The sequence below is a fragment of the Oreochromis niloticus genome, linkage group LG7 (genome assembly GCF_001858045.2).
Source record: "Oreochromis niloticus isolate F11D_XX linkage group LG7, O_niloticus_UMD_NMBU, whole genome shotgun sequence".
Lineage (NCBI taxonomy): Eukaryota > Metazoa > Chordata > Actinopteri > Cichliformes > Cichlidae > Oreochromis > Oreochromis niloticus.
In genome coordinates this window covers 59,062,261-59,087,012 of record NC_031972.2, presented here as the reverse complement: position 1 = coordinate 59,087,012, position 24,752 = coordinate 59,062,261, and the positions used below count along the sequence as shown (strand labels likewise).

General features: G+C 39.3%; 1 protein-coding gene across 5 annotated transcripts in view; it reads right to left on the bottom strand.

Moving 5' to 3' along the window:
- brsk2a (BR serine/threonine kinase 2a) overlaps positions 1-24,752 on the bottom strand; it is a 178,219-nt gene that overhangs the window by 37,019 nt on the left and 116,448 nt on the right. For all 5 annotated transcript variants that reach the window (XM_005471008.4, XM_005471007.4, XM_025909491.1 and 2 more), the window contains 3 exons: positions 19,351-19,436; positions 13,377-13,517; positions 645-761 (listed from right to left, as the gene is read on the bottom strand). In XM_005471008.4, the coding sequence (XP_005471065.1) occupies positions 645-761; positions 13,377-13,517; positions 19,351-19,436 (344 nt within the window). The remainder of the gene's footprint in view (positions 1-644; positions 762-13,376; positions 13,518-19,350; positions 19,437-24,752) is intronic.

The following is a 24,752-nucleotide window of genomic DNA, read 5'->3' as shown; positions in this document are numbered from 1 at the left end:
GGAAGTGAAATAAATTGCTTTAGAGGACCACAGTGCATCAGTGAGATGTTTCTGTTAATCCATGGTGTCACTGAGTTTATGAACCCAGTGCTTAAAAGTCATCATAAAGTGTGTTGCCTTTTAGTGATAAATATGACCCTGCACAATGACCGCCACACCTTAGGGTTAAAGAAAATCACTCCCACAATAAAAGAGACCTCGGCCCTTTTTCGAGTGTGGTCCCACTTTAAAAGTGACTCTTCCTGCAAGCAAATTCATTAATGTCATGGGATTGATGTCCCTGGTGCAGTTGTGAGTATTAGATCATAAACCCAGTGTGAAATATTAGAAGACGGGGGCAGTAATGTGTGGCCACGGCCCTGGCCACGCTCATCGCCAGATACCACAGTCGGTGATAGACACTGAAAGTGTCTCCTGAAGAGATCAGCACAGCACGATAATGGGCACTTTGACAACGCTGCACCTAGCTGAGAGCCTGATGGCTCCACTCACTCCACTTAGTCTCTCTGACTTCTCCCCGTTTTCCTCTTCCATAGCAGCATTTCCACCTCCACCTAAGTATGACCTTTTAATTACTCCCTCGGGACATCTGATATCTAATGTCATTCAGTACATACAGACATTACATTTGTGATACTACTTACCCACAGCTGGTTTCCAACAGACTATCGCCAACCTGAAGGGAAGCCATGCCAAAGTCTGCTATCCTGATGTTGTTCTTTTCATCTAGCAAGAGGTTCTCTGGCTTTAGATCCCTGTGACTGGAAGAAAATGAGATAGAAACATGCAGCAGTTAATGAAACGTGAAAAAGCTCATCATATTTAATAAAAGCAAGTGATACTGAGGAGAAACAAAAGGGGTCCTGAACGGTATATCAAACACCTGTGCACCACACTTGGATCCATGCATGAACAAGACATAATAGTAACCAGCTATTGCTGCTACCATCGTGCTCTTGGCAACACCTCTCTCCTTTGATCTGTCCAAGCTAAAACTAAGGGCTCCCACCTTGTAACTGCACTGGTAAAAGGTGTGACAGCCCCCTGCTGTGTCCTTTTCTCCTTCTGTTTCCTTCTCTCTTTGTCCCTCAGCTCCTTCCTCTCATCTCCCAGACAGCCACCAGCAAACTGGCTGAGCAAAGGGCGTCAAGGGGAGGCAACCGCAGAGGTGGTGTTCATTAGCTGCCATTCAGTACCACTAAACACAGCAAGGGGGATAATATCCAGCAGACATAATCTCCCTACTTAAAAGGAACCGTTGAGAGAAATAACTTTCTGATGCTGACTCGGAGGTTAAGATCTCAATTTTGATGAGTGGCTCTTCAAAGAGGAGTGGCGTTAGCATTTTATTGGATGTTTAACATCTCTTCCCGGGTTGAGGGTTCTATTACATCATACTGTACAGTTCTTGTGATGTCTGCCAATGCTGAGGAGAGTAGCACAGACATGTACATGTGTGTGTATACGCTGACACCTACTCGGCTATCTTTTCTACAATCTTTATGTACTTCCTTAGTTTCCATTTTGCTTTAATAGGAGGTCTTGAGTATTGGAGAGCCCCAGAGTTATCTGGACTTTCATCTTCCTGCTAGTCTAATGATAGAAAGGGGAGATAGAACAATAGCTGGATGTGGCTGCCTTTGAAGAGTGCCTCATCACAATGGACATTTAACCTTAGATGACATCAGTTGCTGTAAAACTCGTTTCCTGTCCTGAGGGATTAACTGTCAGCTGGCTTGTTATCATCATGCTGGCAGTCTCTGTGATCTCAGCTATAATTGAAATAAAACATAGATAGCATCTAAAACAGCTCTCCCCAGGCTAAATCTTTCATCAATTCACACAACCATCATTTGACTGTGATGCAAGTAGCCTGAGAGTTTTAACTAGCACTGTCATGGGGAAGGAACAAACATTTACGAAACTGCTCCAGGGGCACCAATATGAGAGTGTCTGAACAGTGCATCTCCGAGGTGCATGCATGTGTATCTGTCCCAACAGGTCAGAGCATTATTGTAAAGTGTTCAGAGTGGCTGTTGATTATGAATGTGTTAAAGATTCATTAATATTGAAATAATGGATAAGGTCTCCTACCTAAAAGACCACGATGAAACACTGTAAATTTTAAGGGAGATTAATGTCATATTAGTCGTTTTTGTATTATTATTTTTGAGTGGAACAAAAAAAGGAGAAGCCTAAAAAATTTGTGCACCAAAGATTTCAGCTCTCAGATTATTAATTAATTAGCTTATATACATTTTTTAAAAGCAAGGTATCAGGTCTCAGACCTTAAGTAGCCTGTGGGTGCTAAGGCTGAGTTTACAAAAACTCATCGCATATTTCCCAAAAAATCATCCATCAAGGGTTCCTTTACCCACCTACCAGCTCACAAAGCAAGAGAATGGTAGAGCCAATAGCCAAGAGCAAAAGGAATACCAGTTCTGAAACCTAACATCACACAATCATGAAAAACACTAAAGATGAAAAGAGAATGACTTCTAAGACAGCATGGTGATCCTAAATACACCCCAAAATCCACAGCCTCTAGAGGTGCAAGCTCAAGTTTCGGCTACAGCCCACACATTCCCTAAAATCACTGAAAATCTTTGGATAGACATTAAAAAGACCAGTGCATGCAAAACAACCCAGGAACCTCAAAGAGCCACACCTACACACCTAACAAATAAAAACTGATAGCATGTGAAGCGGCTCCAAAAAAGCCTTTATAAGCTGTGATACTTTCCAAAAGGTGTAAGCACAGACTATGCAGGGTGCTGTAATTTTTGCTTCAGGCTCTTAACTTTTTTGTTATTTTGATATCATAAATTTAAAAAAAAGACTAATCTTGCTCAAGAAATTATGTTTAATCTTAAACTTTATGTCTTTTATGACCGTTAAATCACTCAGCACTGGAACACAAATTCTGACCAAAGCAAGTATTCCTTCTCTGAACTGTCTTCATCGGATGCAACAACAAAAATTAAGTTTGTCTCTTAAAGAGCACTAAACACGGCATAAAGAAAGTGCGTTGTCACAGGCCTATTACATGTAAAACAAACAGTCAACACTCAAGAGGTTGTTCCACGAAAAAAGGCAACAGCACATTTAAGCAGTGAACGCACCAGAGGAACAAATTGCATCTAAATGCTTTATTGGTTGTCAAGACCCTGGTATCTATAATGGGACATTAAACTGCCTCTCTGTCACATTAGACTGCACTTTGCTACTGTAATCCTGCTCACACAGCACACCTCACAGTAGGGATATTGTGTATGTCAAGCAAGGGTGGAGGCTGTTAAACAAATTCAACAGTTGCAATGGGATTGAGTAGTTTATACCACTGGCTTGCTTGAGGAATCAAAGACAGAAAGAAAGAATACACTAGATGCCATGGATGCATATAGTTTTTGCAAAGGTCTATGAGAACTGTATAACTGCTGCTATGCTTAAATGGATCATTTGAAAAGAACAGAATAGAAAAATAAAAATGCCACAGGGGGGTGCATAATTTAAAGTTTAGTACTGTCATCCATCATTTCCATGCAGTCTTGCCTTTGCCTGTAACACAGGCCTGTCAGTTCACTATGCACTATGCTCTGATGATGATTCCTTGTAATTTAAAGGGGATATGTGTTTGTCTACAGATTCTACATGTTATCTGAGCGAGGTTTTTACCCCAAGGGGCTGTTGGACATGATTCTTGTAACCGAACAGCGTACGCCTAATTGCCTGTGATCATTTGCACATATTTTGCTGATATGTTGTGTTTTACAAGAGGTTGTAATGGCTCTGTCCTCTTGGGGCTCACATCACTATAATTTCTCAGACACGTTTATGGTGATGAGCAGTTTTATGACTAGTTTGGAGCTCAATGAAAATATACTTTTCCCATGCTGACACATTTGACATATACCATGTTTTAATGTCGCTTTTCATTAGGCCTGCTCACACCAAGAAATGTGGCTCTAATTGGAGCCACGAGAACACTTACAACTAACACTAATGGATCAAATGCATCTTTTTGACCTATTAACATGCCAGGAAAATGACTCACCTGTTTTTGAATTTTCATGAGGTACTACAGTTATCCTGGTACAATACAGTACACAGAGTGGGGTTTTAAACCGCTGTTGAGAATCAAAATGCACCCATTTAGCCTTCGGCGCACCCTTGTGTCGTTCTCCTCTTTCTACCTTTCTGTTTTCCTCTCAAACTTTTTTAGGCTTCTGGTGACCCAATTAGAGAGAGAGCAAGCACATTCACTTAGAGAAAGCTTTAGGCTAATATTGTATGGAATTAGAAAAAGAGGACAACTCTGACTGCTGACTTGAATGTGCTAAGCAAAATCCTTCATTAGCCAGTGGAGTTAATTATGTATTCAGAGCAATGAGGGATGAGAAAGATAAAAATGCATTTTTAAATTTTTTTTAGCAATGTAGTTGCATTGCAGCTTAAACAAGTGAAAAAATAGTTACGTTTGCATCAGCTACACACTGCTTAATAGCACAAGAAATCATTTAGAGCCTTCATCAAAGTCAAAGTATTTAAATATTTTAAAATTTATTTGATAAAGATTAAAAAAAACGATGATGCTTTTATAGTGAAATGCGCTATCTGTCCAGACTGAGTGAATGACAGTAGACAGGGGGAAATAATTATTTGATCCCCTGCTGAATTTGTAATATTGATCACTTACAAATAAATGAACAGTCTCTAATCTTTATGGTACTTATTTTCAGCCAGAACACTGAAGCTAGGTTGTGGATGGGTCTTTCTGCATGACAATGACCCACAACATACCGTCAAGCCAACAAAAGAGTAGCTAAAGAAGAAGCACATTAAGGAGTGACCTAGCCAGTCTCCAGATCTCAGTCCTACAGAAACTCTGTTGAGGGAGCTGAACTTTTAAGTTGCTAAGTATGCACAGCCAAGAAACTTAAAGGATTTAGATAGTTTCTGTAAAGAGGAGTGGGTAAAAATCTGGCGAACAAGAAACGTCTTACTGCTGTGCTTGAGGGTTTCTGCACCAAGTGCTAAGCCATGTTATGATTGGGGATCAAATGCTTATTTCACTTAAGGTAAATCAATTTACATGTGTTTTTTGGGGGGAATTTTTGGTTGACGTTCTCTCTCTCCATTAAAATTAAACTACAATATCAATGAGAGAGTGGTCATTTCTTTGTAAGTGAGCAAACTTCCAAATTCAGCAGGGGATCAAATAGTTATTTTCCCCCACTGCGTATATATTACAGTGTTGTCCACATTTCTTAGCTGAACACAATGCATTTCATATGATCTGAATACTGTTTGAAAATATTTTTTTTTTGTCATGGACCATTTTCACATGCTTTCAAAACTCTGTCAATCAGGACGGAAATACAAGGACTGAAGAAATGTTGACATAATTTTAAAGTAAAAGTCCACATGATACATTTAAGTGCCAGAGTTGAAGCCCACACATTGTTTTAAGACTCATTTGATCTTCTATTTGAGTGACATTAAAAAGTTCACTTGGGCAGCTGCCAAAATCTTTACACAGATGCTGTACACATTTAAGTAATTACCTGTCACAAGACTTTAATTTAAACTGGATCAGTATCAAGAAGCAAGACCTGCCTGTGAGTGTCTCCTAGTGCACCCCTTGTGTCATCTCCTGCAGTTCTATCTAGTCTTATGGGGGTTTTGAGCAACAAAGGGGCATTAATGCATTGTTGCATATAATCTAGTTACTAAAAGTGGGATTACAATGACAGCCAGAACAGCAATAAACAAACTGTTTGCTTATTGTGCCAAATCTGTGTGTGCAACTCAGCGTTTGCTCTTAATCCAGAGGAGTTTGACTAGGGATGATAGGATGAGCAACGGACCTTCAAGGCAGAATAAACAGACAAGCTGCCAGAAAAGCAGTGGAGTGAAAGAGTGGCATAGATATTTAAAAACCTAGAGTAACACCAGCCATCTAATCCATGGTGCCGTGCAAGTGTAAAACTCCTTTAAAGTGTTTATCCATGCCTTGTACGAAATTTGACTGCTCGGGACGCTTCAACATCATCTCTTATCTGGTCATCTAACAGCATGTCATGTCTTTAAACTGTTGTTTTTGTTTTCCTACACTTGATCTTATTTTGTTTTCCTATTTCACAGCCTAATTTATTTTACCTTTCTTTGAACAATCATCCCCTCACAACCACTAGCCCATTCCCTCCAAATCGAGGACCATAAACCAACCCACTACTTTCATTTTCCTTCCTCCTGCTTGATTTTCCATAACCATTTCACCCATCCCATTTCCATTTTTCCATTCCACCTCCTCTCAACATCAATTTCTCTCCTCTCACAAAGTTACACTTCAACAGTAAGTGGCACTGCAGGAGAAGAAAATATCAGACAAACACAAAGACAAGAAGAGAAAGAGAAAAAAAAGGTCTGTGTTTGTAGGAGCCATCAGCTGTAATGACAGGGTATATGGCACAGGCTTTCTACAGGCAGGTAAGCAGGTAGCCAGACTATCATCATGGACAGCTCTCTAACAAATATCAGCAAAGCCACAAACAGCAGAGAAATGGAGATATTGATGGCCCTACTTGTTGAACATAATTAATTAATTAACATAAGTAAAAGACAGCTAGCCAGGCTTTAAATGGTGTAAAATCATGCATGAGCCATGCACTTTTGTGCCCTGATGAGAGCTTATCAAGGTATGTGATCATTTCTGTCTTTGTTTGTCTTCACACTGAGTCTGCAAAAACTACCAAGACATATTTCACAAAACTTGGTGAAGCAGTGGAACACTGTTAAAGGAATCAGTCTTCTAAATTGTGGAACAGATGCATTTGTTTTACTGCAAAAGGGCATTGGGCATGGCTGAGGATGCTCTTTCAGAATGACCTATTCTATACTTTACAAATGAATTGGAGCAATAATTAACAGTCCATATATCTACCACTGTTTTTCCACTATGTCACTATGTTATCAGCGGGACTTGAGATATGTGCTCCAAATACATCTCCATTCATGCATGTGGTTGGTTCTCCCTCTGGAAGGGAGATATACAGCGGCTAATGACAAAGTGTGGGAGAGACAAAGTGAGGGAAAAAGGTGGATGTGGATGATATGCGTGATTATGCTACTGTGTGGGTTTAATGTGACTTCTGGACCAAGCATTTGTTTGTGCACATGTAGGTGGCAGCAATAATGTGCACATCATATTATCAGGAATAGGAAAAGGAAAGACTGCGTTAATATGTGTGAGCACATAAACGGAAGCTTCCTTGGTGAAAGGGGGAAAGAGTTCCACACCACACAAGTGGAAAGACTACTTTGGTTAGGGTGAAATAGTCTTTTATTCTCATCTGTAGACAGCTTTGAATGTGTCCATGCAGATAAAGGGGGAGCCTGACAATGCATGTACGACAAGTGAAAAATCACTAGGTGTGTCACAAGTAGAAGAGAAAAGATAAGATCTTCACATCCATTACACTCTCCATACTAAAGAAAAGTGAGACAATATTAATCCTGATGCGAACCAGTGTGTTCAAGGAACAAAAACCAAGGAGTTTTAGTTTTGTCTCTAACTTTTGCAAGTTCTCAGGAGATTCATTCAAAGCCTTCACAAATGTGTCCAAGAAAAGGAATGAAAAGAAAGACATTTTTCATGTCTTTGACTCATTGTGGTTGTTTGATTAATTCTTTTTATGGAGAAGGACATTACCCATACTAGAGGAAAAGGGCAGCTTAAGTCCTGGGTATTTTTGAAAAACAAAAAATGCAATATCCATCATTCAATTCAATTCAATTTTATTTATACAGCGCCAAATCACAACAACAGTCGCCTCAAGGTGCTTTATATTGTAAGGTAGACCCTACAATAATACCTGCAGAAAAAAACCCAACAATCATATGACCCCCTATGAGCAAGCACTTTGGTGGCAGTGGGAAGGAAAAACTCCCTTTTAACAGGAAGAAACCTCCAGCAGAACCAGGCTCAGGGAGGGGCGGGCAGCTGCAAATATAAGAATGGAGACATTGTGAACTGGGTTCATCATAGAAAGCTAAACTGTAATTTAAACAAGTGCATCCAATTTTGACACTACAATTAAATGCATTAATATGTGTTTATATAAAAACCATAGAAAAAACAAATAGCATATACTGTGTGTTTTGTTGAAGACTAACAAAATCATGTTACTGTGACTCGTAAATGAAGAAGTACATTTTTCAAAGTTTTATGACATCTTTGAAACACTGTTACACTGTTGCTGTGACATTGAGCAACAAACTGCAACTCTAGAAGTGCTGCTCTATAGTTGACCTCTGATGTCCCTACAGGAGGAAGTGAAAGACAAATTTTTTACAAAGATCAGTAAAATGTCATTATCATAGGCGCGCTGTGCTCTGATCTGTGCTCTAACCAGTCTGCCAGTCAGTCCATCTCTGTGTGAGTCACAGGTTTGCACATCTCGCATCAGAAGACAAATAACAAATACAAGGCATGTCTTAATGAGAAGGAAAGGGGGGATAGGAAGCTAGTTTGACACTAGATCTATATTTATGCTTTTCTCTCACTGCTGCAGCATCTATTATGCATTTCTTCCAATGAAGATTATTTTCGCACATCGGTTTTTACCCCAGCTGTACCTATCTTTGCCTCATCTCCCTTGGCAGCTAACCCCGTGTGCTTCACTTTGTCCCCTTCTCTCTCTAAAAAAAGACTACTCTGAATCAGAGAGCAATCTGAATCAGGCAGAGAAAACACTGAGTCATAAAACCCCCGTTTTCCCCTACATTATTTCATTTATTTCAAGCCTTACATCCATCAAGCTGAAGAGATTTTATTTGGGGATAAGACGTGGGTGGAAAACGGAAGCATGAGGAAATGTGAAGAAGTGAAAATGGGAGAAAAGAAAGGTTGAGGAGCATGTGTTTACCCCCACTCTGCACGGTGAGTCACAGAGAAAAAAGGGGCACTTCTAATGGCCTGCGTAGGTCTCCTGTGCAGACAAGTCAAAATGGAAGGAATGATTGCAGAAATGCTTTTTTATTGAGGGGATGCTGGGATCTCATTAGTGAGAATGGAAGGGAGGTGAGAAGGGCTGCGTCTGCCTGTCTGTTTGGCCCTAATTGAGGTTGGGAGGAGGGCGAGTCGGTGTAGCAACACTCCCAAATAATCCTCCTCATGACAGATTTACAAGGCATCATTTTCTGAGAGTGTTAGTGAGGGGATTTGAGGAGCTAAGACAGTGAGACAGCAACAAAGTAAAACAGGGAAGGAGAGGTAAAACTGCCCAAAGGAGCTCTGATAATCTATCTATGTGCATGCACTTAACGTCAGCTCCAGATGCTTCCTCCTAATTGATCTAATCTGTTCTCACAGCCATTATCAGAAATGTATTTACATGGAATGATAAAAGGCTTCTAGTTTTTATTCCTTCCTAAGGTGGAACAGTTTTGTTCTATTTTTGTTTGTGCAACAATTATGTTGTGGGGGGAGGGTTCACCCCTCCAAGTGTTCCAGTTTCAATGCATCAGCATCAGTTGATGGTTCAGACAATAAAATAAAGGTGACTGCATCATCTAAAGATAATTCAAGTGTAAAGTTAGTCTGAAGAAAGCAGCAGCTTGTGCACAACAGCTCTCATTTTTAAAAACAAACAAACATACAAATAAGTAAATAACAACAGTCATACTGGAACAGGGTCCTTTATAAACTATGCAGTAAAATACAAATTATATCTAATCATAGGAATTGCACTGTATAATTCCATGACAAATTAGCTTAATTTTTCCTCTTAATTAACTGTGCAACATTATACTAATCTACATTGGAGCCATTCACAACTACGCTCCAGGTTAAAAGGAGTATTGAATGCTGTTTTTCACTGGCTTAGAGTCGACTCTTTCATCAGTATAATACTCTACTGTGCACGGAGAAATAGAAAAGCCTCCACGACTCTTTGTAGCACTTTCAGCCACATAGCCTTGGCACAAAAGTTATGATGGGCATACATTATCATCATGAGTTGACTGGCTATAACTGGAAACAGTTATAGTGCCAGTGAAAAATGCAATGGCCATGGCCTGGCCATGGCTGTGCTAGGATTTTATGATGATCTCCTACTTTAAATCTAAAGCCCCTGCCAGTGATGACTATCACAGTGTGATCAGCAAGGAAACAAAATCATAATGTGCTGGATAATGAGCACATTTTGATTGTTACTTCTGCAAGTAAACACGGACCCTGATCTAGTCTTTGCCCTACGTTTTGTACAGCACCTTCGCTACGCTCGACTGTTTATTCAAACATTAATTTTGCTGAAGTGAAATCTGACTCGCCATGTTGACTCAGTTGACACACATAACAAAAGCAGAGTGAATAGTCTTGGTTACAAAGAACTTTTATATGCATACTTTGGCAAATATGCAGGTAGATAAATATGCAGGAATTTTTAACTTGTGAAAACAATCAGCACATTTACTAAAACAAACATGACTCCAGTTCTATTATTTTTTAGTTCTGTTCTGTAGCAGCAGGTTTGTCTACTGTACTTCATGATTGGCCTCAGGTACACAGGTACAATAATTCAATAATATGAATGTGATGGTCTTTTGCCACAGGATTTTGAGTTTTGTTCTCATAACTTTTGAATTTGAGGGAATTTGCTCCCTTGTATTTTTGTACCATTTTCCTTCCCATTTGTCCTTTTGTATTATGTTTTAGTCTGCTCTCTGAGTTTTCCATTCTGGTTTATGGTGTGGCTATTCTCTTTTTCTCCCTTTCCATTCTCTCTTTTTTTGATGTTCTGGCTGACTGGTTAGACTTCCTATCTTCATCTTTATTCAGTGTGAAGCGTTCTTTTTCTTTATTTTTGTTTCAAACTTTGATTGAACATGTTCAAGTCTGAGTTCCTGGTTAGGTTTTATGTGCTAGTACTTGGAGTTTAGAATACCATTTTAATTCCTTCTTATTCTACTGTGTGTTGACTTTGTTTTTCTAGGGACAAGTTCATTTTATAGGTTTTCCGGTTTTCAGGACTTACAGATTGTTGTCTTAGTCCTGCCTCCGTCTCCTCTAGTCCCTTTGTATTTCCCTGTCTCATAATTGCATTGAAGTTTTTATTATTTAGGTATAAGAAGACTTGTTTTCTGACAAATTGTATGTCAGTTTTACTTCCTGTCTGTCTTCCCTTGATTTCCTAATTGTTACCTTCCTGTGTCTCCTCCCTAATCAACCTTCTGTGTGTATTCACTCTGTTCTTCACCTGCCTTTCTTTGGTACTTTGCGGAGCTGTGTGGTTATATCCCCTGTGTGTTCCCTGCCAGTATATGGATAGCGTTTGATTTTTCCTTGTAGACTTTTGTGTTTTTTGGACTTTTAGTTCAGCCTAAATAAACTGCTCCCTTTTTGTGTAATCTGTCTGCCTCTGACGTCCTGCATTTGGGTCCCCTCTCCAATTCTCCATGTCTCATCAAATTAACCCGTCATTAAGAATTTTTAACATTTTTCACTTGCGTGAATTTACTGTTATGTGTGTTATGTTACTAGATTATGTAATTAAACTCATCCTGTTAATTTTAGTTTTACATTAACAGACCCAGCTGTTATTTGATTTAGGAAATAATACACAAAGTATTTATAAATTTCAAGTAGCTGAATGTAGGACTATATATTGTCTCTACGTTCAATCTTGCAATTTCCTTTTGCAGCTTCTGGCAAGTAGCTGGAAATTTACAGTTTTAACTCCTCGACAAGGTAAAAATAAATGCATTTGATATTATTCAGCTCTATGGTCCTGGTGCTCTGCCATGTAAGAAGAGGCTGATAAAACAGAATGAAAGAATACACTCTGAAACACCAGAAACAAACACACTGCCCTGCTTAGGAAAACAAATGTTCACTATGTATAATCTCCACATGACACACCCTATATACACACACACACACACACACACACATAGAAAACGAGAAACAAACACATACAAACAAATGAGGTTCCTAAATCAGTCTCCTGCTGACATATTTGACTTCTGAGTTCTATATGATTGCCTCTAGCCTATGAGCTGGTAAACAGTTAAATTACCCCCCGAAGTCAAACAAAATGTGTCACTTTGGAGCACGTTATGGAAATTATGTTTAGAACAGGTTTACTGTCGTGCAAAAATAATCTTCCAAAAGACGCAGAATATAAAATATAGATGGGTTCACTATGAAAACATTTCATATCAAGAAGAAGAGAAATGAGCACACACACTACAGCAGGTACGGTCATCCAGTTCTGACGTTTATTCTTCCACAGGGTGTGCTTTTACTATTCCACAGTTTGTGTATGTCTATGTTTGTCCTCCTTCCTGATAAGAGGATTTCTACTCTTGCCTTCACTCTGCCTAACCTCGCAGGTTTGCAGAAATAAATAGAGACACCTGAACAGTGATCTGAGACCTTTGCACAGGCCTAATTTATCATGTTACTGAGAAAAAATGTCCCTTCTGCTTCTCACCGAAGCACATTTTCAACTTTTCAAGTTATCGCCACATCTTTTTCATTATTTGTCATGGCTTATCTGCTTCACGATAAACAAACTCATATTTCCTTTTGATTTTGTTTGAAAAGAATGCATATAGATTCAGATATGTGTCTGAGATTCTCTTTGCCACGTGTCAGCGATACTCACAAGCACAAAAGCGCAAAATAAGCAATATTAAGGGGTTTTTTTTCCATTCTGTAATCTCCATAATGAATCATTGGTAAGAAAACTAAACAGCACTCCAAAGATCTGAATAAACTGACTGAAATTTAGATTATAGATTCACTTTAGGAAAAGTCTGCATCTTTCCAGAAGTCATTACTGGGGAACTCATTATTTGTTCAATGTTGTATGACAACCAAATTGACTTTGTTACGCCTCCTGGGTATGATAGTTTTATACATTTTTTAAATGTAACTGATGTTTTTTATGGATTCCACATAATGAATGTGCCTCTTATGGTTTTAACTCCAAGTATCTCAAATATTACATCTAGTCTGTGGTTTTCACAACGTTCTTGTATTACAGTCCTATTTGTATGTGTGCAGAGGACAGCTAAGCTTATTACAATTTTAAATTCAATATTTTTTCTTACATCTCAAATATTGAAGCATTTATTTTATCAATGCATATTTGAGAATATGAGTTTCCTTCATTTACGTCAAAACTATATTTGTTTTCCGAATGTCAAAAACACTGATGAGCATCTAAATGAATAGTATCAATGAAAAAAACATTGGACTGTTTCATTCAGTATCTTTATTAGCTCCTGTTCCATAAGTGCAATCCAACCCTTTACACCCTCCACAGTAGCAGCAGCTATGACAGGAAATTTTTCATGAGGATGTCACTTACCATATGGAATGACTGTGGCAAAAATCCAAGGCAGACATGATTTGTCTGAAAAATTTCCTGGCCTCTTTAGGTGTTAACCTGCCTTTCTTCACCAAGTAGTCGAACAGTTCACCACCAGACACATGTTCTAGCACGAGGTACCTGAAAAACAGAGAGGAGACAGTGAAACTGGCCAAAGAAATAAGGACAAAATGAAGAGAGTAGATGAGGAGAAACTCTCATACATGCACCCAGAAAGAAAGAAAAAACTTGAAGAGGCAAGAACAAATACCTGCACAAAGTCCCCTTACAAAGCCCTAATGAAAAGAAAAACCTTGGACCTCTAAGGTTTCTGAGAAATGGAGCAATGGCAGGAAGATAGTTCCCTCTAAGCACATAGATTAAAGACTAACAACCTTTCAAATCTATATCTTTGAAAAACTATATCATGCTGATCAATCTTTTTTTATAATTCTTTGGCGATCTATTGTGCATCTACTTAGTTTCATAGCGCGCGCACACACACACACACACACACACACACACACACACACACACAACCTCCTTGCATCACTTCATCATTTCATGCGGCCCTTCGTCAGGTGGCCTTTCAGTCTGTGTGGCCAAGCATTCTGTCATCCTGACTGTGTGGCCATGCTCTGCAGCTCCAAGGGGAGAGGGAGGAGATGAATCTTCACTGACCCATGCCTGCAGCTGTGTCTGTGGATTGAAAGCAAGCAGCGCCCTGGCCCTGCTCCGATCTCAACTGCTCATATATCCTGTACTCAAACTCACTCCATCTTCACTAGGACAAAGTGAAATCCAGACTGATAGTAAAATATTCTGTCTCTCCCCTTCTGGATATTAGGGTGCACATGGATCTCTTTCATTTTATTAACATATGGCGTCTCAAACTGTAACTAGCGACAGCGCACGTGCTCATTAAGCAGCCCTCAGTCCAAAGGCAAAACCTTTGTTGGAAAAGCCTCGGCAGCTTTGGCAAAAATAACAACCAGTCCAAACAAGTGAGTGAGCACAAATTACAAAAACAAATACATATTGCATGCAGAATAAGGACGGCTACAAATATAATTTCCCTATGAGGTAAGTTTTCTGGTCTGTGACTTAAAATACTGGCGTTTAGGCAGGATGCTCCACTGAGTTTACCCTAAAAAAGATACATTTTTGTTACTGCTGTAATTCCTCCGATTATTCTGTTTTAAATTTGTATTTGTCTCTGAAAAAATTGCTTTATTATGATGCAAGAATCAGGATTTCCCTTTCAGATTTAATATTATATCTAAGCTAAAGTATTCAAGGTTTAGGAAAATTCTACTACTACTATTAACTCTTATAGACATACAGTTGTGGTCAGAAGCATTCAGCGAAGACCAAAAGAACTGTAGACTTACACAAGTTGGGAAGGTCTCTTGGAGCTATTTGGAAACAACTGTAGATTCCAAGATCTACAGTTCAAACAATTGTATGCAAGTACAAGTTATTCAGAAGTGTCACAACTGAATAACTTGTACTTGTCTGGAAGCCCTAAACTGTCAACCTCAGATGAGAGGAAACTGGTTAGGATGTTCAGAAACAACCGAGGAACCCCCAAGGCTCAAGCCTGCCAAGAACTGGAAACAACAGTGTCACACGGTGACCAGAGTTTTACATAGCCATAGACTGTGAGCGTGCTAACCAAGATAAAAGCCTCTGTCCCAAAATCCACACCTCCGGGCTCGACCAAAATTAGCAGCTGCCCACATGTACAAGAAAAATGTCTTCCGGAAAAAAGATTTATTGTCAAATATGGCTGTGTAGGTTCTCAGTCATCCAGGTCATGTTAGTCTAAGGCAGTGGTTCCCAAACGTTTTTTGCCAGGCCCCCCTTTTTTACAAGAAAAATGTTCGCGCCCCCCACCACCTAACACCCCCCCGCACAAACACATCCTCCAAACACACACACCCATATTTTGTTTACAAACTCCATTGCGGTTTATTTCACACCTCAAACATTTAGTAAACAATTAAGCAAATACAAGTAAACGGCAATAAATTACAGGTAGTAATAAAATATACTACTAACTCTTTTACGCTACGTCCACACCTACACGGGTATTTTTGAAAACGCAGCTGGTTCTCTGCGTTTGGGCTTTTCGTCAACACGTAAACGGCGTTGCGATTCACCGAAAACGGAGATTATTTAAAACTCCTTTTTTGCGTTTACGTGTGGACGAGGATTACAGAGTTCGTCACGCAACGTCAAAGGTATGTGCCTCTTTTCACGTCACGCTGTGCGCCACGTTATTGTTTACATGAGATGAATTGCAGAATGGCAGATAGAGACAAAATACTGTTAATCTGACTATCTTCAGGTTTTACACGCTTACATACACACGCAGTTACTGTCCCTGCATTTAGAAAGGCAGCGGCGTCACGGTGTAATTATTTTACGTGTAGTTGTTTTTTTTCCTAATAATATTCAACATTGCTATCAATACATTTTTCAAAAAATGTCTGTCTATGCAAAATGGTTTCAAAAACAAAAACAGCTGTGGGATACTGTTTGTCCGTGATTTGAACAGGGGGAACAAATTACAGCAGGATCAGCCTGATATTATTTGTATCCCACTGTAACTTTACTGCATAAAGAGCTAACATGTCCAAAATGTCAGGAGTAGTTATTACAAGAAGTGTTTGTGAACTAAAAATCAAGAATGTGGGATACGGTTTGTCCGTGATTTGGAGAGCCCAGCGCTGCTCCCGACGCAGGGAAACTAATTTTGCAGGGGAGACCTACCTTGGCACTTGTGCAGGTGAAGCCAAAGGGAAGATATGCTTCACCATATTTTCTAGTCTTTGGCTTGGAAGGAAGTTGTTTTGGAAACATATTTGATGCTTCTTCTCCTGCTTTGCGTTTATGTGGGAACCCGTCAAAAACCTGTCCACAGTGTCCAAGTGCTCTTTTTTTTTTTTTTCTTTTCATACCGGGCCCCCCTGCAATGGCTCTGCGCCCCCCCCTAGGGGGCGGGCCCCACACTTTGGGAACCTCTGGTCTAAGGAGCTTGGAAAGAAAGCGACTGAACTTTTTCTTGAAGTTTCTTGAAGATGTTTTACCTCTTATCCAAGAAGATTCTTCAGTTCTAAAGTTCTAAATTTCTAGAACTATATATATATATAAGTTCTAAATCTAAATTTTATTGTCAAACAAAACAAAAAACGAGCTGTTTGACCACAATGACAAGCAGTATGTTTAGAGGAGTAAAGGTGGGGCCTTCAAACCTAACAAAAGTATATCAGCTGTCAAGCATGGTAGTGGTAGCATCATGTTATGGGACTGTTTTGCTATGAGTGATACTAGTAGATTGCTCAAAATTGATAGAACAATTAGGGAATTTTTTTCAGCTTCATATCAAGAAAATACCTGTTCCTAGTCCTCTTTAATCTCTGCGATGCCATTGCTTACAACATCCCCTACAATGCCTGCACTTCTGTGCTGGCACTACACTGGTTCAAAAATAGACCATTCTCTGCCAGCTTTGGAAACAATTCTTCTTCCACAGCTACACTTTATTGTGGGGTACCTCAGGGTTCCGTCTTAGGTCCCAACCTGTTCTTACAACTTCTTCTTTGGTCAAAAATCTTGGTGTGATATTTGAATCTGGCTTTAAGATAAGCAAATTAACTCAATGGTTAAAAATAGCTTTTTTCCTCCTCTGATTCACCTCAGCCCAAAATACTGCTGCTAGGCTGCTCAAAGGCACCTCAAAAAGAAATCATATTAATCTGTTTAAGCTATTCTTCACTTATTGCCAGTGAAGTTTAGAAGTGATTTCAAGATCCTCTGATCTTGCTCTGTAAAGTTGTCTGTAAAGCTCTTCTTGGCCAGCCTCCTTTTTACATCTACACAGCTACTTGACTTCTTGTTTCCTCCAGTCAGCTGATCGCATGCTTCTGACTGCCTGCTACTCTGGATTTTAAATCAGAGGAGTCTTAGCAACGTAGAACAGCATTTCCCTCACAGTGAAGTCTGCTCCTTCCTCTGAGTATTTTAAAACTAAACCTAAAACTTATTATTATTCATTGGAATTTGAGTTTGTCTGATTTACTCATTGTGTCTCCTATGCTTTTTTTCAGCCATGACTGTATATGTTTAGCACCTGCTAGCATACGTTTACTTATTTCTCTTCTCTTTGCCTATTTACTTTTATCAAATCTGTGGTACAGCAATTTGGTCAATATAAGTTGGGTTTTTTTGTTTTTACCTTATAAATAAATTAGAGTTTGAGAGCTAGATGGTGGAAACTCAGACACATCAAAACTGGTTTTGGAATGAATAAAGCAAGCTAGCGTTAAGCTTCTGGAATAGCTTTCTCAAAGCCCAGACTTCAACCTTACTGAAAATTTATGGACTGTTCTTAAAAGGCAGGTCTGTGCCAGGAAACCAAGCACTTTAAATGAACTCTACCAATTCTATAAAGAAGAGTGGTCAAATATCCAGCCAGAATTATGCTAGAAGCTTGTTGATGACTACCAAAAACATCTGATTAAGGTGCGATTTGCTAAGGGTCTTTTAACCAAACCTTAGTGGGGGTGTGTGCAAATATTTGACCCTGTATTTATACTTTTGTCCCTGTGTGGAGAGAATAAATATTTTCTAACTTGTGGACCAAATTCTTGTTTTTTAAAGTCATTAAAAATGTATGCTGTACAATCATTCCACAACAGTTCAAAGAAATCACTGAAAATAATAATACCATGACATTCATGCCCGTGATAAGTGTATGTAAATTTCTTACAAAAACAGTAAATCTTGCACTCCTTGACTGATTGTTTAAGGATTCACAAAAACAAACTTAATAAGATCAATACATTTTAGGCTTTAAAAAAAATCATACACTATCTGATTTGCAAGAAATTTTGCATTTCCTAGTTGAGGCTACTTGAAGAATTTCTCCGATATAGTTTGTTTCTTTTACCAAAATTCCTCTCAGGCTCCTTTAAATTCTCTATCACCTCTTGTACACACCCACAACACCAGTTTAAACAGCTTGTGCCAGCAGAATAATAAGTATTTCAAGCTCTGGGCCTGCAAGCTCCAAACATGCTGTATGTCTATCAATTACTCGCTGTCAAGTGGTGATATCACACTAAGAATCTAAAACATATTAAGAGAAAAATTACATCACTTGTGCAAAGCTCAGAGTGTATTCAAGTCACTCGTGGTGCAAATGTAAATCAATTTGTCTTTTGTGATGCTACTAGTGACCGTCTGTCAGAAGTCATGAAGCAATGCGCACAAAATGTGATTTTAATAATCCAATTATAGGATGAATCATAATATTTTGCAGTTCCTATCATCTTAAAAGATGACACGTACAGCACTGCATGTCCAATCCTATTTACTTTGTAAGCTAAAAATGAAAACTAATTGAATTTAGTTGACAAACAGTCCTCTATAGATCAAGAGGTCTACTATGAACAACTGATGGGGCTGTCACTCACCACTGCTAAAGTAAGCTGATAAATGTACGAGTGCCTGCACGAGTGTGCATGCGTGTGTTTGTGTGTGTATGTGCAGCTGCTGCAGCAGGCTCTTCATGGCTAATGTTTCTTAATGCCATGGTGTTGCCTCTGATAAGCACGTCATGGTGTTTACATTACGAAGGCTTCCTCTCCCTATTAGCAGTCCCCTAGCGTGCACAACTAAATTAAATGCTTCATGCCAATACTAATGGAGCATCTATCCCTCTAAGGCTGTAGTTGTTGGCCTGCAATCATAATACACCAATCACAACTGCTCTGCAGACCACCACAATGATTTGTGGCATTTTAACGACTGTTCACGTGTCCAAAACAGCAGCTGACTGTAAGAATATCTCATAGTCACAAAGGTTGTGACACAAATTTCCAGTCTTTTATTGTGTTTGCATTACAATTATGATTTTGTATATTTCACACACATCAAAAGTGGACCAAAGTCAGCTGGTGATACTTACAAGTATTTTTTATTTTCGTAGACATCGTGTAGCTTTAAAACATGTGGGTGTTCTATGAGCTTCAGAATAGCTATTTCTCGCTCCACCTGTAAGAAAGAAAAAGAAGGAAGAAGAAATTAGTAAAAAGAGTTTTGATTACTGCATCATCAGTGTTGCTACATTCCTAAAAAGACTCCACACCAAGAATATAATCGGGCCTATTAAAAAATAAATATTCCTTTCTTTCTCTTTTTTAAACCTTAGTACCAAAGTAGTGTAGTACTTTGGTTTAGGTACAAAGTACTCAATATCCCCAAAAACATCCCCTGATGAGGCACTGCTAAAAGGGTTACCACCAGTCTGTAACACTTGTACAAACCAACTGCAGGCAAACCAGTTTAGCACCTGGAGTCTTCTACTATGAAGTCAAGCTGCTGTAATGGATGCAAATACATCGTTTGGCATAGTCTTTTCAGCATTTGAGCACTGATGGTGCTTTTCCAGATGTGTAAGCCGACAATTCCACGGGCAACTGAATTGTCAGAGTCAATTTTTTTCCAAAAATAGTTTTGAAATATTGCTTGTTGACCACAGAACTTCTTTCCACTTTGCTTCAGTCTATTTTAAGCTTTGTCTCAAAGTGTTCCAGAGCCAATTTAGTGATTTCCATGACAGAATCACATCTGCTTTTAATGCGGTGTCATCTGAGTTCCCAAAGATCACAAACATCCAATAGTGATTTTCAGTATTGGTTCTTTCTGCTGGTTCTTAAAACATCTGATCTGTTTTTTATATTGTAAATAAAAATGGGTTTACAGGGAGTGCAGAATTATTAGGCAAATGAGTATTTTGTCCACATCATCCTCTTCATGCATGTTGTCTTACTCCAAGCTGTATAGGCTCGAAAGCCTACTACCAATTAAGCATATTAGGTGATGTGCATCTCTGTAATGAGAAGGGGTGTGGTCTAATGACATCAACACCCTATATCAGGTGTGCATAATTATTAGGCAACTTCCTTTCTTTTGGCAAAATGGGTCAAAAGAAGGACTTGACAGGCTCAGAAAAGTCAAAAATAGTGAGATATCTTGCAGAGGGATGCAGCAGTCTTAAAATTGCAAAGCTTCTGAAGCGTGATCATCGAACAATCAAGCGTTTCATTCAAAATAATCAAGAGGGTCGCAAGAAGCGTGTGGAAAAACCAAGGCGCAAAATAACTGCCCATGAACTGAGAAAAGTCAAGCGTGCAGCTGCCAAGATGCCACTTGCCACCAGTTTGGCCATATTTCAGAGCTGCAACATCACTGGAGTGCCCAAAAGCACAAGGTGTGCAATACTCAGAGACATGGCCAAGGTAAGAAAGGCTGAAAGACGACCACCACTGAACAAGACACACAAGCTGAAACGTCAAGACTGGGCCAAGAAATATCTCAAGACTGATTTTTCTAAGGTTTTATGGACTGATGAAATGAGAGTGAGTCTTGATGGGCCAGATGGATGGGCCCGTGGCTGGATTGGTAAAGGGCAGAGAGCTCCAGTCCGACTCAGACGCCAGCAAGGTGGAGGTGGAGTATTGGTTTGGGCTGGTATCATCAAAGATGAGCTTGTGGGGCCTTTTCGGGTTGAGGATGGAGTCAAGCTCAACTCCCAGTCCTACTGCCAGTTTCTGGAAGACACCTTCTTCAAGCAGTGGTACAGGAAGAAGTCTGCATCCTTCAAGAAAAACATGATTTTCATGCAGGACAATGCTCCATCACACGCGTCCAAGTACTCCACAGCGTGGCTGGCAAGAAAGGGTATAAAAGAAGAAAAACTAATGACATGGCCTCCTTGTTCACCTGATCTGAACCCCATTGAGAACCTGTGGTCCATCATCAAATGTGAGATTTACAAGGAGGGAAAACAGTACACCTCTCTGAACAGTGTCTGGGAGGCTGTGGTTGCTGCTGCACGCAATGTTGATGGTGAACAGATCAAAACACTGACAGAATCCATGGATGGCAGGCTTTTGAGTGTCCTTGCAAAGAAAGGTGGCTATATTGGTCGCTGATTTGTTTTGGTTTTGTTTTTGAATGTCAGAAATGTATATTTGTGAATGTGGAGATGTTATATTGGTTTCACTGGTAAAAATAAATAATTGAAATGGGTATATATTTGTTTTTTGTTAAGTTGCCTAATAATTATGCACAGTAATAGTCACCTGCACACACAGATATCCCCCTAAAATAGCTAAAACTAAAAACAAACTAAAAACTACTTCCAAAAACATTCAGCTTTGATATTAATGAGTTTTTTGGGTTCATTGAGAACATGGTTGTTGTTCAATAATAAAATTATTCCTCAAAAATACAACTTGCCTAATAATTCTGCACTCCCTGTATAAGATTTGTAAATCATTACATTCTTTTCCATTTTACACAGTGTACCAACTTTTTGGAATAAGTAAACTAAGGAAAGGACCTGACTGTTACTTTCTAGTGAGAGAACGGACAAAGATAAGCTTTGATCAGACTCTGAGCTGGTTAGCTTCCCAGCCAGTAATAACTGCTATCTCATGTTTGCTTCAAAAACAGATGGAAAACAGGTTGCATTTGCCTTATCTTACACATTCTCTCACAAAACAAGCCTTGAAAATACTGTCACATTTCATAATCCATTGGTTTTCCCGACGTGAACACAAGTTAGTTTGTTTCGATAAGAAATGTGAGGGAGAATAATGTGTCAGAGTCACACATTCCACATTTGAACACTGTCCACGGACTGGCTCTTACCCACAGTCAACAACACAAAGCATAGGTCAATATGGGTCAAAATGTGCACTCAGGTACATGAACATTGCCCACAAGAGGCTTCTTTACACTCGAGTTATTGACTGTACTGTAAATATAAACACTACCGTGTCCAGAAGAAACAGACAGCTGAGACAACTAAAGTCCCTACGTTTTTTTGTTGTTTTTGTTTTGTGTACAGAGCTGCTAGGTGACATGTACAAAGCAAAATTTCACCAAAACTCAGCTGATCACTCTGGATTTGTACCACCATCTCCAGAGGTCTTTGTCAGCATGTACAGCTGCCACTGAAAATCAGCATGCAACCCACTTCGACAGAATCCACCACTGCTCTTCAGCACCCTGTCCTCCTGGTCTCCTCTCGGTCATCAGCTCACCCTTCCACAATTATTGCCCATCTTCCCTTCCACCTTCAGCATCTAACTTTGGCTGACAAGGATGAAGATGAAAGAACAGTGCGAGTTAAAGGCTCCTCTCTCAATCTCATCAAAATCAATTTCACTATGTCATTTGACTGTGACAGCCTTCACGTTACTTTAATGTCATACTCAGCGTGGCTTGGCTTTATGAACACTCGTGTGGAATGAAGTCAAAACTGTGATCTGCCAGCTAACTATGTTTTCATTAAATTCTCCAAAGCTGTTTGTTCAATAAGTAATACGCACAAATCTCCATGTCTTAATGACTTATATACTCACAATGCTTAAATTTCAAGACAGCTTTTGTTAGTGGTCTCTGCTCAGTCTGTGATTGTGGTATCCTTTACACACAGCTCATATTTTTCAGGCAAACAATTCTGTATCTGGCAAAAACACAATTTAAAAAACTGCTTAAATACATTCAGTCTCTGAAAAGAAAATGCAGTGCAGCGTTTTATTATTCAAGCTGGGCCTAACAAAAACAAAAAAACACAAGAGAATAAAAAGCTATATAAAATATATTAGAAAAACTAGGCACACGTCTGAGTCTGAAAAGGGTATAAAGTGATAATTACCACTGGCATGAAGAAGCAGCATGAGAAAAAGCTAGGCTAATCAGGGTTAATCCAGACACTAATGAGTGCTATCAGTAGCACTGCACTATGCCACTTTCTCACCTGAGGCTAAGGTGCGTTGTTAAGAATGAGCCCATGGTGGCTAGCTCGCTAGCTGGCAGTAGGCTCCCTGCAAGGAGACTAATGCTAACCAGGACTTGAGATGAGCTGTTGAAATCCTACAGGGCCGACATCCTAAGCTTCTTTTAACACCTCCTTTTAGTTAATTGAAAAAAAGAGAAATGAGGCTTAATGTGAAGACTTAACTGTACAACAGTCTGCTTATTGCAAGATTTGGTGTTGATTAACATACTATTATAAATCTGTGAAGCAACCTTTGCTCTTTCTAGTAATGTACAGTGCAGCCCTTTTTCATTAAGTATCCTACTGTTATCAAAAAGTGACTGGAAAAATACGGTTATTCCTCATTTGCTTTCTTCTGGAAAAGGGGTCACACAGTATGTGTTCTGTTCATGCAGTGGATTAATGCATACTAATGCATGAAACACACACACAAAGGAGGAACACCAACGGTTTCTGCATTTATCCACACAGCCACTAACTGCCCACTCACTCAAATACACACACTCTGTAACTTCATGCTAGTAATAAACAATACCAGGTGGCCATTCCCCATCTTGGCCTGGCTCCTGTGCATGCCACAGTCTCTCATTAAATTTCACATCTGTGAGTGTGGACAATTCTCTCCAGTTGCCATTTCTCCATGGGACTTCATTAGGCCTTTATTAGCAAGCACTTGGACATTGTTCACCAAGATACACACATGCACCTAAACAGATGGACACGAGGTTAGATGAAGACACTCTTTTTATCTTGTCTTGTGTTCTTTTTTTGTTTGGCAGTTCAAATTACAGCAATTTCTGGTCAATTTCTCGATAACAAAATGGGTCTGCAAGGCAGGAAAAAAGACGCCTCACCAGAAAACAGGGGTCGAATGTAAAGCAGTGTGGTTATTGTTGTGAAGTGGACATCATTAGCAGAAGACATCAGAACAGGAGCTTGTTAGTGAAAGAGCTGATTGGCACACTTCGACCCACAGGCTTTCGCATCAGTGTCACATCCTGCCACAATAGATGAATCAATAGGAAGGAACAGCAGCACTGATTTTTTTTTAAATATGTTAACTAAGACAACAACTGCAACTACAGTTAAGCTGTAATAAAAAAGCAAGCCGTATGCTGAAAGAAAAAGTCTCATGGTGCTAATGGTCTTGATGTTGTTCGTTCTAAAAAGTACATCTTATATGATTTATTACCTTTACTACAATTTGCAAGCAAAGTGCAGATGCTGCAATAGAATAATACACATGTGAGGGAGAAGGGCTGAGAAGGCTGGAGCTACTTGGAAAAATAAGACAAAAGGAGTAAGTGGTGTCACTCCAAATTCAGAGGATGACAGCCAGTTTAGCATAGTTCCATCAGCTTGCTATTGATTTGTTAAATTACAACCCTGGATCTAAATGACCAAATGGATGAGCAAACAAATGAGTGGCAACATCAATAGTTTTATCGCCATGACCGGTGATAGAGGCCAGAGGATTACAGGCATGCAGACAACAACAAAGAAGCAAAGAAATTAGA